The following is a 13,874-nucleotide window of genomic DNA, read 5'->3' on the forward strand; positions in this document are numbered from 1 at the left end:
GCATGTCATTCTTTCAGGTTGATTTCTCAACCTTGGCACTGTTGACGTTTTGGACTGGATCATTCTTTACAGTATAAGGCTGTCCTGTGCACTGTAGGATGTTGAGCAACATCCCTGGACACTACTCACTAGATGCCATTAGCACCCCACCCCCAGCCATGACAACGTAAAATGTTTCCATACACTGTCAGTGCCCCCTGGTGTGTGGCCTAAATCATCCTCCTTGTTGAGAACCACTCCTTTTAGGAAGGACCAACCGCTTAGGCAACAAAAAAAGCTGGCTTCTTTGTCTTAGGGAGTCTATTTTTCAGAGAGATCCTTCTCCACTCCCAAATTATCAATATATAGAAATGATTCCTAGATTACTCTCAGTATGAACACTGGCATATTGGAAGTCTTGTGACTTTGGACCAATGAATGAGTTAACAAGCAAATGATAAAAAGTAACAACAACACCGTACACCCATGTTCATGGCAGCATTATTCACAATAGCTAAAAGGTGGAAGCAAACCAAATGGCCTTTGGTGGACGAATGGATAAACAAAATGTGGTTCATCCACACAATGGAATATTATTCAGTCTTAAAAAGGAAGGACCTTCTGACACAAGCTGCAATGTGGGTGAAACTTGAGGACATTATGCTAAATGAAATACACCAGTCACAAAAAGGACAAATATTGTATGATTCGTCTTATATGAGGTCCGTAGAGTAGTCAAATTCACAGAGACAGAAGAAAGTAGAAAGGTGGGTGCAAGCGGCTGAGGGGTGGAAATGGGGAGTAAGTGTTTAATGGGGACAGAGTCCCCCTTTTGCGAGATGAAATGCTACTTAACTATACACTGAAGAAAGATTAAGATGGTAAATTTTATGTTATGTGTATTTTACCACAATTTTAAAAAAGGAACAACAACAAAACAACCAATAGCACCTGTTGAGTATTTACTATGCACCAGGCACCGAGTGTTTTCGATGCACTATCTCAGAGTTTACAAACTTCAGTTATCCGCACGTCACCTCTACCCTTTTGACCATGTCTTACTTTGGGTTTCCCCAAAAGGAGACCCCCAAACAAGAGTTTGTGGGAGGTGGTTCCCGGAAGCCTGGTGAGAGAGTGGGGAAAGGAGACAGGGAGAGGAGGTATGTTCATGAGTGGCTACCGCTGCGGGCAACCAGGGGTTGGTTCCACTAGGGATCTTCTGAACACTTCTGACGTCTACACTGAAGTCATCTTAGAGTCATCCAACTGAAAGGTCAGGAGGCTGGGGGTATTTGCCCACCAACTCTTGACCCTCAGAGATTGATGGCTACACCCTGGGCATTAGCACCCTGCAGCTTCTGGTCTGCCACACGCGGGGCCAAGAACGCTCTGTGTCAGAAGTTGTTGGCATGTGATGGGAACTGTCTGCAGGTGAACTACGGGTGTCTTGAAGGAATGTGGGGAGAGGTCACCAACAGTGGCTGCTAAAGCCATGTCTGTGTACCAAAGGTTCTATCATTTCCTTGATTTTTTTTCTTTAAATCTATCATTTAAAAAAATCTCAGGGGCCTCCCTTGTGGCGCAGTGGTTGAGAGTCCGCTTGCCGATGCAGGGGATGCGGGTTCGTGCCCCGGTCCGGGAAGATCCCACATGCCACGGAGCGGCTGGGCCCGTGAGCCATGGCCGCTGAGCCTGCGCGTCCGGAGCCTGTGCTCCGCAACAGGAAAGGCCGCAACAGTGAGAGGCCCGTGTACCGCAAAAAAAAAAAAAAAAAAAAAAATCAGGTGGGTTAGTCATTGTGAGCATCCACCATGGGGCACCATGGTCAGAACCAAAAAGTGCAGAAGGTGACAGTGCACCCCATTATTTTCAGATACTTGCAAAAGAGATCTCGGATTCAAGTCCGGCTTTATTTTATTTATTTATTTTTTAGTATAAGTTTATATTTTATTTATTTACTTTTGGCTGCATTGGGTCTTCGTTGCTGCGCATGGGGTTTCTCTAGTTGTGGCGAGCCGGGGCTACTCTTCGTTGCGGTGCGTGGGCTTCTCCTTGCGGTGGCTTCTCTTGTTGCGGAGCACGGGCTCTAGGCACGTGGGTTTCAGTAGCTGTGGCATGTGGGCTCAGTAGTTGTGGCTCGGGGGCTCTAGAGTGCGAGCTCTGTAGCTGTGGTGCACGGGCTTATTTGCTCTGCGGCATGTGGGATCTTCCCGGACCAGGGCTTGAACCCATGTCACCTGCATTGACAGGTGGATTCTTAACCACTGTGCTACCAGGGAAGTCCCTCAACTGTAGCTTTATGAGCAAGTGAGTATGCAGATAGAGTGCTGTATCATTGGTTTTAATGAGCACAGAAGCCTTATATCAGATGATGCTGAGGGATTCATTCTAAAACAAAGTCAAGCGCGATCCTGGGGCGGATCACGCTCAAAGGAGATAATATTACTCTGCTCCAAAGTGTCTCCAACTAGAATATTACTCAGCCATAAAGGAGGCTAAATAATGCCATTTGCAGCAACAAGGGTGGACGTAGAGATGATCATACCAAGTGAAGTAAGGCAGAAAGAGAAAGACAAATACCATATGATATCACTTATATGTGGAATCTAAAATATGACACAAATGAACTTATCAGAAACAGACTCACAGATGTAGAGAACAGACTGGTGGTTGCCAAGGGGGAAGAAGATGGGCGAGGGATAGATTGGGAGGGTTTTTTTTTAAAACATCTTTATTGGAGTATAATTGCTTTACAATAGTGTGTTAGTCTCTGCTTTATAACAAAGTGAATCAGCGATAAGTATACACACATCACCATATCCCCTCCCTCTTGCATCTGCCTCCCACCCTCCTTATCCCACCCCTCTAGGTGAACACAAAGCACCAAGCTGATCTCCCTGTGCTATGCGGCTGCTTCCCACTAGCTATCTATTTCACATTTGGTAGTGTATATAAGTCCATGCCACTCTCTCACTTCGTCTCAGCTTACCCTTCCCCCTCCCCATGTCCTCAAGTCCATTCTCTACATCTGCGTCTCTATTCCTGTCCTACCCCTAGGTTCTTCAGAACCATTTTTTTTTTAATTCCATATATATGTGAGAGCATACGGTATTCGTTTTCCTCTTTCTGAATTACTTCACTCTGTATGACAGACTCTATGTCCATCCACCTCACTACAAATAACTCAATATCATTTCTTTTTATGGCTGAGTAGGATTCCATTGTATATAGGTGCCACATCTTCTTTATCCATTCATCTGTCGATGGACACTTAGGTTGCTTCCATGCCCTGGCTATTGTAAATAGAGCTGCAATGAACATTGTGGTACATGACTTTTTTTGAATTATGGTTTTCTCAGGGTGTATGCCCAGTAGTGGGCTTGCTGGGTCGTATGGTAGCTCTATTTTTAGTTTTTGAAGGAACCTCCATACTGTTCTCCATAGTGGCTGTATCAATTTACATTCCCACCAACAGTGCAAGAGAGTTCCTTTTTCTCCACGCCCTCTCCAGCATTTACTGTTTGTAGATTTTTGGATGATGGCCCTTCTGACCCCCTCATTGTAGTTTTGATTTGCATTTCTCTAATGATTAGTGATGTTGAGCATTCTTTCAAGGGTTTGTTGGCAATCTGTATATCTTCTTTGGAGAAATGTCTATTAGAATGGGAGTTTGGAGTTAGCAGATGCAAACTATTATATAGAGAATGGATAAACAGCAAGCTGTATAGCACAGGGAACTGTATTCAATATCCTGTGATAAACCATAATGGAAAAGAATATGAAGAAGAATATATATGTATAACTGAATCACTTTGCTCTACAGCAGAAATGAACACAGCATTGTAAATCAACGATACTTCAATAAAATTAAAACATAACAAAGTATCTTCAACTAGAACTTTTCGGCCATGGCACATGACTCGGTTCAGTCTAGTTCAAGATGCTGACAAACTTGAGGGCTGGAGCTTGAAAGACAGAATTTTGGTGCTTGAAAGAAGCTTTTCAAGGAGTTAAAGTGTATTTGAACATGTGACGATTGATATTTATAGAATAAAGGTTTTTGCTTTCTTTGTCCCTTTCATGGTGGTAGCAGGGTAAACTTTTGAGAAGGTGCCAAATATCTAAGAACATATATCTGCCCCTGAGAGAGTTTCTGTAGAATTCAATTCCATTAGTTAAAATAGTTTTTCTAGGGGACTTCCCTAGTGGTCCAGTGGTTAAGAATCCGCCTTCCAATGCAGGGGATGGGGTTCTATCCCCGGTTGGGGAACTAAGATCCCACGTGCCTCAGGACAACTAAGCCCACATGCCACAACTACTGAGCCTGCATTTTCTGGAGCCCGCGCGTTCTAGAGCCCATGCACTGCATCTAGAGAGCCTGTGCTCTGCAACTAGAGAAGCCCGCGCGCCACAATGAAGAGCCCGAGCACCGCAAAGGAAGATCCCGCATGCCGCAACAAAGATCCCAAGTGCAGCAACTAAGACCCAACAGGGCCAAATAATAATAAAAAATGTTTTTTTAAAAATAAATACAATAAAATAGTTTTTCTACTAACTGGCCCCAGCCTGAAGCTTGCCACAGTAACTAGACTAGCTATTTATTCTACAACTATCCTAAGAGAACTGTCAACTGCTTTAATTTACAAAGATTATATTTAAATTCCATTCTTTTGACTCTGTTAAAGATTGTATGTTTCAAAGCATCCTTTTAAAAACTTATTTCTTTGTGCTTACAATTTTTTTCTATAGTAGATCATTTTATTGATTAAATTTAACCCCTTCAACAGAAAACAGATCAGTGCATTCCTAAGGATCAGGGAAGAGTTTGTTGAATAGGATTTTGGGGTGGGGGGTCAGGGCTGATAAATGGAATATTGCCTGCCGTATCAGTAAACGAAGGATGTCAGTCTTCAGTGCTTGCAGCCCTCCAACGTGAGCCGGTGAGCCCTGAGGGAACTAAAGAAGGAAAGAATACCTGCCATCTAGCAGCCATCAGACTGCAGCCCCTCCCCACAGTGAGCCCTGTGGAAACTCAGGATGTGAAAACGTTGGATATTGGCCCCAGATAACGGAGGTGCATATCAAAATAATGATTTCAGTGAGCCCAGACTCTTGTATCTTCCTATACGTAGAAAAGCACTAAATTCCTTAACTTGACATATCTGGTTTTCTTTAATTAACAATAATCTTTCGATGTTCAGACTGCCCTTTGTTGCAAAACGCCTATATAACCTGGCTTCCCCCTGGCCTCCCCAGAGCAATTCTTTCAGGGTTACTTGAGATGCTGCTTCCCGGGCTTGAAGTCCTAAAAATTCCCGCCGAATAAAACATGACTCTCAGCTTTTAGGTTGTGAATATTTTTTAACTCAACAGGGCTGAAGAACTGCTCTACTCTTTGGTTATGGTGGTGATTGCATTTGTCCGACTTCAGAGTGAGTCTTACTGAATGTAAATTCTACGTCAATAAACATGACTTTAAAAACTTAAAAAAAAAGTGTCTCCAGCTAGAAATGATCAGTGAAGTGAGAAATTGTTGAGAAGGCAACGCAGTTTGTTTTTTTTTAGGTGTTCTTTGTTGGGAGTGTGGTTCTAAAACATTTCTTCATATTGTTACCCTTATGTTGTTATTACCAGCTGACGATTAAAAAAAAACTCAAATAACTTCTTTGGCCTCATCATAGTGCAGGGTCGAGGTACCAGTTGTGTTTTCTACACATTTAAGTAAAATGTGTTTATCCATTTCACACTTCAAAAAAATTATTTTTAATTGTTTTGGCCCTGCCACACGGCACATGGGATCTTAGGTCCCTGACCAGGGGTGGAACCTGCGCCCCCAGCAGTGGAAGCACCGAGTCTTAGCCACTGGACTGCCAGGAGAGTCCTCATTTCACATCTACAGTCATCTTGCTTGCCAGTCATTCATGAACTGTATTATCTCATTTAATCCTCCTAACATCCCTGTGCACTAGGCGTTATTACCTTTATTTTACATATGAGAAAATGGGGACTCAGAGGGGTGAAATGACTTATCCCAGGCAGCGCTCAGGTACACAACATAATGATTCCATATTTGTGTATATTGCCAAATGATCACCCCAATAAGTCTAGTGCACAACCATCACCTAAGCTATAATGGAATAAAGAAAAGAATATAGATGTATACATATATGTGTATAACTGAATCACTTTGCTGTACACTGAAATTAACACAATATTGTAAATCAACGATACTTTAATAAAAACAAACCAAAAAACCCAACCATCGCCACACATAGTTACAATTTTTTTTTCTTGTGAAGAGAACTTTCAAGATCCCTCTTCACAACTTTCAAGATCTCTCTTCACAACTTTCAAATACACAGTACAGTATTATTAACTATACAAATCATGCTGTAAATTACACTTCCTGAGTTAATTATTTTATAACCTGAAGTTTGTCCTTTTTGACCGCTTTCACCCATTTACGCTACCACTCACTCCCTGCCTCTGGTAACACCAATCTGCTCTCTGTATCTGTGAATTCATTTTGTTGCTGTTGTTTTTTTAGATACCACATATAACTGTATAAACGACATCAAACGGTATTTGTCCTTTCTCTGTCTGACTTATTTCACTTAGCATAATGCCCTCAAGGTCCAATTGTCACAAATGGCAGGATTCTTTTCTTTTTTATGGCCAAATAGTAATTCATTCATCTTGAATAAACATATCGGCAGCTGTAAGATACAGCTACTAGATAGACAACCAGATAAGGAACTAGGCTGCCCCACCCATGAGGCTCTCCTTTCAGAAAGCCCTGGGTAACCTAAATAACTGACCACTTGCGGGGCCCTACTTCTCCCTTCTTGTGCCCTAATTCTTGTTATTAGGCTTTAAATTAGCCAATAAAGAGTGAATCTGCAACACCCCAGGCACCCCACACTTGGACCCTAATAAAGGCAGAGCCCCAGGTCTGTGCTGTCTCTCTACCTGTGACCTCACTGTGTGGTCCTCGGTGTGTCCTGTACCCTCCAGGACCTGTAAGAAATCTTTTTTTTCAAAGTTCCCCAATGGTTGTTGCTGAGGTGTCTTGCAATCATAAGAACCACAAGGGCTAGTCCAGCCACACCATTGGCTCTGGTTGGTTGCGGAAATGTCTGTGGGGGTCCCTACAAGTGTTACATGTCCAGGTGGGTGTCCCCAGGTGTTCCTAGCTGAGACTGACACACCTTCTCACCCAAGACCTTTGTTTCAAAGGACCTCAGGTAGCCACCATTCACATGACAAAGAGACCCGGGTAAATCAAGGAATGCAAAAACTTAGGCTGGGAAAAAGGTTCTGGTATGGTTACTGACTGGGAACAAATAGCCTGTGAAGTGTTCCAGAGAATTATTTTGAAACCATGCACCCAGTCTGTGCCTGTTTGAGCCTTAAAACAATACCCAGGTCCCGGGCTTCCCTGGTGGCGCAGTGGCTAAGAATCCGCCTGCCAGTGCAGGGGACACGGGTTCGAGCCCTGGTCCGGGAGGATCCCACATGGCGCAGAGCAACTAAGCCTGTGCGGCACAACTACTGAGCCTGCGCTCTAGAGCCCGTGAGCCACAACTACTGAGCCTGCGTGCCGCAACTACTGAAGCCCACGTGCCTAGAGCCGGTGCTCCACAACAAGAGAAGCCACTGCAATGAGAAGCCTGCGCACCGCAACGAACAGTAGCCCCCGCTCGCTGCAACTAGAGAAAGCCCGTGCGCAGCAACGAAGATCCAGAGCAGCTATAAAAAAAAAAAATTCCCAGGTTCCCTAATTTGCATTAGAGGAATCAGGCGATGATGGCTGTAGAATTCCCAAGAAGGGTATTTCCTTCCATGTTTACTTCAAATGTGGTGTGAAATAAAATTCATACTTTATGGCAAGACAAGCAAAATTCAACCATAAAAATTCTCCTCTGCTTTTTGGCCTTGCCTCTCCGCCGAACTGTGCATTGTGTATGTGCATTATTCATCATCAAACCTTCCCCATTGGCAGGAATACCTGTCGTAAAGAGCAACATTTTCCTAGCATCAACCAGAGAACGCCTTCAAAGATAGCATTTCTGGCTTCCCTGGTGGCGCAGTGGTTGAGAGTCCGCCTGCCAATGCAGGGGACATGAGTTCGTGCCCCGGTCCGGGAAGATCCCACATGCCGTGGAGCGGCTGGGCCCATGAGCCACGGCCACTAAGCCTGCGCATCCGGAGCCTGTGCTCCGCAACGGGAGAGGCCACAACAGTGAGAGGCCTGCGTACCGCAAAAAAAAAAAAAGATAGCATTTCTTCTTGAGCTTATCAGGGGTCACGTGACCCACCACTTAGATCTGGATTATGTAAACTGTCAATAATACACATTTTGATGTACAGCCTTCTGTCTCAAAAAAACTTATATAACTGTGCCTTGACTTCTAACAGGTGGAACAGTTCTCAGAGCTTTCTGAGATGCTCTTCCTGGGTTATAATCCTCAAATTTGGCTCAAATAAAAATTTCCATTTCTTTCTTAGATCAACTTTTCTTAGATCAATTTTTCATTGACGGTGGCCACAGAGGGTAATGGACAAGGAAGAATATCCCAGATGGCAAAACCAGAGACTGCAGTGAATAACAGACAAAGAGGTTTCCCCTCTAGAGCCAAAGAATTTATTCCACTTCATAAGCAGGGAAATCTTAAATAGATTCTGCCCTGTGGGATTTGATCATTATGATGGACCAGTAGCTGGTCTCATATTGTACTATGGGTGAGAGGAGGGCCAGATAAATAAACTTCTAGTTTAAAAATTATTAGATCATGGGATAAACATTCTGTTCTGCTGAAGAAGACTGTGTATCAGGCAGAGATTTTGGACTCTGAGCTGAAAGCATCACTGGATGGGACTTTAGGTTATCTTCTTCAGGGCAGGGTATAAGTGGATTCTATGGGTGGGGAGAAGCATGCTTTCATGTGTTTGGTGGCTGGAGGGATGGAACGTGGACTGCCAGCTCTCCACAAAAATATACTCTCTCCTGGGCTTCCCTGGTGGTGCAGTGGTTGAGAGTCCGTCTGCCGATGCAGGGGACGCAGGTTCGTGCCCCGGTCCGGGAAGATCCCACATGCCGTGGAGCGGCTGGGCCCGTGAGCCATGGCCGCTGAGCCTGTGCGTCCAGAGCCTGTGCTCCGCAACGGGAGAGGCCACAAAAGTGAGAGGCCCGCGTACCGCAAAAAAAAAAAAAAAAAAAATCTACTCTCTGCTTTTTCTGTAATGACAGAATCACAGCCTAGCAACATGGCTGACCACCTATGCTGTATTTCCCAGCCTCTTTTACAGCTATGTATTACCCAGTGTGGAATGTGAAAAGTACGTGACACTTCAAGATGAGGGACTTTCTTCCCCTGTGCTCGCTGATTTCTTTCTTCTTCTTTTATTCAATCTAGAGTTCACAGCTTCAACCTCACAGACAATAATAATGCTCAGGGAAATAGTCAAGAAATAGAACATTGGGAACCTAGGTTTCTGATTGATTGAAAGGAGCAGAGTCACCCACTGATATAGAACTCTGACTGTTAGTTGAGAGGGGAATAAACTTCTACTTTGCTTGAGCCATTACTCTTTTATTTTTTTAAATTATTTATTTATTTTTAGCTGTGTTGGGTCTTTGTTGCTGCCTGCGGGCTTTCTCTAGTTGCGGCGAGCCAGGGCTACTCTTTGTTGCGGTGCGCGGGTTTCTCCTTGCAATGGCTTCTCTTGTTGCTGAGCACGGGCTCTAGGTGCAAGGGCTTCAGTAGTTAGCTGTGGCACGCGGGCTCAGCTGCTCTGTGACATATGGGATCTTCCCGGACCAGGGCTCGAACCCATGTTCCCTGCATTGGCAGGCGGATTCTTAACCACTGTGCCACCGGGGGGGGGTCCCCATTATTCATTTAGTCTTTTTTTAAGCAAATGTTATGGATTGAATTACATCGCTTTCCCAAATTTATGTGTTGAAATCCTAACCCCGAGTATTCAGAATGTGTCTGTTTTTGCATATAGTAGTTAAGATGGGGCCATATTAGAGTAGGGTGAGTTCCTAATCCAAGGTAACTGGTTTCCTTATAAAAAGGGGACATTTGGAGATAGACATGCCCACAGGGAGGATGCCATGTAAAGATGAAGGCAGATATCTACAAGTCAAGGGACACCAAAGATAGCCAGTAAACCACCAGGAGTGAGGGGAGAGGCATGGAACAGACTCTCCCTTATAGCCTCGGAAGAAACCAACCTGCTAATGCCTTGATCTCAGACTTGTCTCCAGAGCTGTAAGACAATAAATTTCTGTGATTTAAGCCATATAACTTGTGGTATTTTGTTATAGAAGCCCAAATACAGCCGGTAGGCTATTCATTCTACCTAATACAAAAATTAGTATCAGGAATGGGGTGTTGCAATCACAAAACTCAAAAATTAGTTGCAGGGCTTCCCTGGTGGCGCAGTGGTTGAGAGTCCGCCTGTCGATGCAGGGGACACGGGTTCGTGCCCCAGTCCGGGAAGATCCCACATGCCGCGGAGCGGCTGGGCCCGTGAGCCATGGCCGCTGAGCCTGCGCGTCCGGAGCCTGTGCTCCGCAACGGGAGAGGCCACAGCAGTGAGAGGCCCGCGTACCGCAAAAAAAAAAAAAAAAAAAAAATTAGTTGCATCAGCTTAGTGACCTGCTGGTAAGGTCACAAATATTGCAGACTGGATACCTGACCCTCATTATGCCAAAGAACAACATTTGGTAATGTCATCACCCGCGATCACCTACCTGAAAGCTAGATCATATGTCTTCTAAGCCTGTGTTTTTGGAAGTGATTGTAAAGATTGTAAAGTGTTAGAATGTCACTGTAAGTGGGCTGCTCCTTGCTGCTTTCAGCAAGGAATCACAAGAAAGAGATACTCTTACACAAGAATTGGCCACTTTTCAAAGTCAGGAACATCACAAGTTTGGAAGAGCCAACAGCTTCCTCGCCCCCTAAACAGTATAAACAAGGAGCCTGCCCAAGGCTATTGTTTCAGATGACCATTAATGGAGAAGAACAAAGATGTAGATAATTCAATGAAGCAAATACTGCAAATTAAATAGACACAAGAACTCTGGCTAGAAAAGAACACGGAATGTTCTAGCAATGGAACTAGCTAGAAGCAACTAGACCAGGTGTCTACTAAGTTTTCTGAAGCAACAATGTTGCTAAAAAATCCGAGTTCAGTCTGCAAAATCTTACGACTTCTGAGCTTTTGCCTTGGGTCTCTTTCTTATAGCAGCTTAACCTGACCCTCAACCCAATGTGGGGCTTGAATCCTGATCTCTCTGGTTTCCAGAGTACTTCCTTTTTTTTTTTTTTTTTGCGGTACACAGGCCTCTCACTGTTGTGGCCTCTCCCGTTGCGGAGCACAGGCTCCGGACGCGCAGGCTCAGCGGCCATGGCTCTCGGGCCCAGCCGCTCCGCGGCATGTGGGATCTTCCCGGACCGGGGCATGAACCCGTGTCCCCTGCATCGGCAGGTGGGCTCTCAACCACTGCGCCACCAGGGAAGCCCCAGAGTACTTCCTTTTAACTATTATGTGTGCTTTAGGCTGCAGTTTAAGTGCCACAAGATCAGGGATTTTGTTTGTTCTCTGCCAGACTCTTGAAAGACTGTAAATACTAAACAGTAAATAGTAAAATATGACAGATGTTCAATAAATATCTGTTGGGAGGATGAGGTAACAAACAAATGAACCAAGAGTGATATGAAGGAACTATCTAAGACTGGGACTGTGCCCGGAAGTTCAGAACAGATGGGAGCTGTATTTGGACAGGCATTCCAATGCTGTGGTCACCGAATAAAAACTGGCCTCCTGCTGATGAGGGCCCCCAAGGCGCCCTTCATGTCGTTGTTGCGTAGACTGTAGATGAAGGGGTTCAGCGTGGGAGTGACCACGGTGTACATCACTGCAGCGGTTGTGTCCTTCTGGGCCGTGCGGGAGGACATGGGGCTGAAATAAACCCTCATGAGTGTGCCGTAGAACAGGGACACCACAGAGAGGTGAGAGCCACAGGTGGAGAAGGCCTTCCGCTTGCCTCTGGTGGACGGGATCCTCAACGCAGCAGCAAAGATGTGCGTGTAGGATACCAAGATGCCCATAAAGGGGGTGATGATGGGCAGGGCGCCCACAGTGTACACCATTGCATTGTTGAGAAAGGTGTCAGAGCATGCGAGCTTCAGCAGACGGCTGAGGTCACAGAAGAAATGGGGGACCTGGTTGTGGATGCAGAATGAGAGGCGGGTCAGTGATACCGTGTAGGTCAAGGCATTCCCAAAGGCTGCAGTCCAGGATGCTGCCACCAGGAGGCTACAGAGCTGTGGTATCACAGACGTGGCATAGTGCAGAGGGTGACAGATGGCCACATGGCGGTCGTAGGCCATGGCGGTCAGCAGGAAGCTGCCGATGCCGGCGAACCACGTGAAGCAGAACGTCTGGGTCAGGCAGCCAGCATAAGGAATCCCTTTGTGTCCTGACATGTGATTGGCCAGCATCTTGCAGATGGTGGTGGAGGTGTAGCAAATGTCCCCAAAGTCCAGGTTGGCCAGGAAGAAGTACACGGAAGCTGGACGTCGATGGCGATGGCCAGGATAATGAGCAGGTTCCCCAGTTCTGTGACCAGGTACATGCTCGGGAAGAGTAGGAACAGCAGCTCTTGTTGCTTGGGGTCCTCCGAGAAGCCCAGGAGCAGGAACTCAGAGACCGGGGTGAGATTTGCTCCTTCAACGGCCGTCCTGAATCAATCAGAAATGACACGGAGGAGCTGTCCAGGGTCCTGGCCAAGGCTAGTCTCTACTTTGCACCCTGGATCTCATCCCCTCTTGTTAGTTCAGCCATTCATCAGTTCTTCCCACTCCCTCCTGCAACAGGACCCTCCCCCACCATTTGCTGCATCATTTCCATCAGTGAACACACCATTCATTCCCCACAGCCCACCTGCAAAATGTCACCTGGAGCTTGGTGGACAGCTCCCAAGCACACTGACCATTTCTCACTTCCATCACATGTATCTCTATGCCCCAAGGTTTCATCTGGTCACCAGAGCAGGCTCAGCCTGCACACAGGGTAACATGGAAGTGTTGGGGGTTCGCACCCCAAGAGTGACTTTTGGCCAGTGAGGGACAGGCCTTGTTTGGTGAACGCCCCAGCTTCATCACTTCTGAGTGAAGCAGTTCTGGGGTGTGTTCTCTCAAGGATCCCTAGAAAGATGACCCCTCAGTTGCCAAGAGTGGGAACCTACTTATCACACCTCCTTTCTCCAAACACTCATTGGGTCTCCTGGGATTATTTCCCAAATAAACTATTTGCACTCAAGTTCTTGACTCAGAACATGCTTTGGGGCGATTTCAAACTAAAATGCAACGAGTCCAAAAAAATCTATTTTTGAAGGAATCCCTTCTTCGTCCCAAATATCCCTCCTGCTACAACTCCCCCTTCTCTGCTCCATTAGATCTCATACTCCTCAAAAACATTGCCTGTCCTTGCATGTCAAGAGCAACCACGACCTCCTATTGCTAATCCAAGGCTAGTATACAGTCAGTATGCACCAGCACACTAGTCCCCTTGCTAAAATCTAGAAAGATTTGGCAGAGGCTGGAATATACCCTTAAAGAACATCCAAAGAGTAGTAAAATTAATTAACAATACAAATTATAATATAAACACACTTTCAAGTTTAGTGTTGTTGAATGTTGTAATGAGCTTTGAAACATGGGCAACATCTGAGAAACATTTGCAAAACTTTTTGCCAGTTTGGCTACTGTCACTGTGAGCAGTGTGGCTGTGTGCTTATAAAATTATCTGTGCTATAGGAGAAGTACCAGTTTATCATTACCCTCAAATTTTGAGGTTGGTCCTTGTTTTAAATAGTTAAG

The 13,874-nt window shown here is 45.4% G+C and overlaps 1 protein-coding gene and 1 pseudogene across 1 annotated transcript; one reads left to right on the forward strand and one right to left on the reverse strand.

The window, feature by feature from the left end:
- The first annotated feature begins 1,790 nt into the window (after window positions 1-1,790).
- On the forward strand, window positions 1,791-2,450 carry LOC114893384 (annotated as a pseudogene).
- A 9,342-nt stretch (window positions 2,451-11,792) lies between these two features.
- On the reverse strand, window positions 11,793-13,001 carry LOC114892237 (olfactory receptor 1361-like). Its single transcript, XM_029216890.1, is given in 3 exon segments — window positions 11,793-12,562; window positions 12,565-12,734; window positions 12,937-13,001. Coding segments are annotated over 3 exon segments (1,005 nt in total).
- Between the last annotated feature and the right edge of the window lie 873 nt (window positions 13,002-13,874).

This window comes from Monodon monoceros, unplaced genomic scaffold (assembly GCF_005190385.1).
Source record: "Monodon monoceros isolate NGI ecotype Baffin Bay Population unplaced genomic scaffold, NGI_Narwhal_1 Super_Scaffold_12, whole genome shotgun sequence".
Lineage (NCBI taxonomy): Eukaryota > Metazoa > Chordata > Mammalia > Artiodactyla > Monodontidae > Monodon > Monodon monoceros.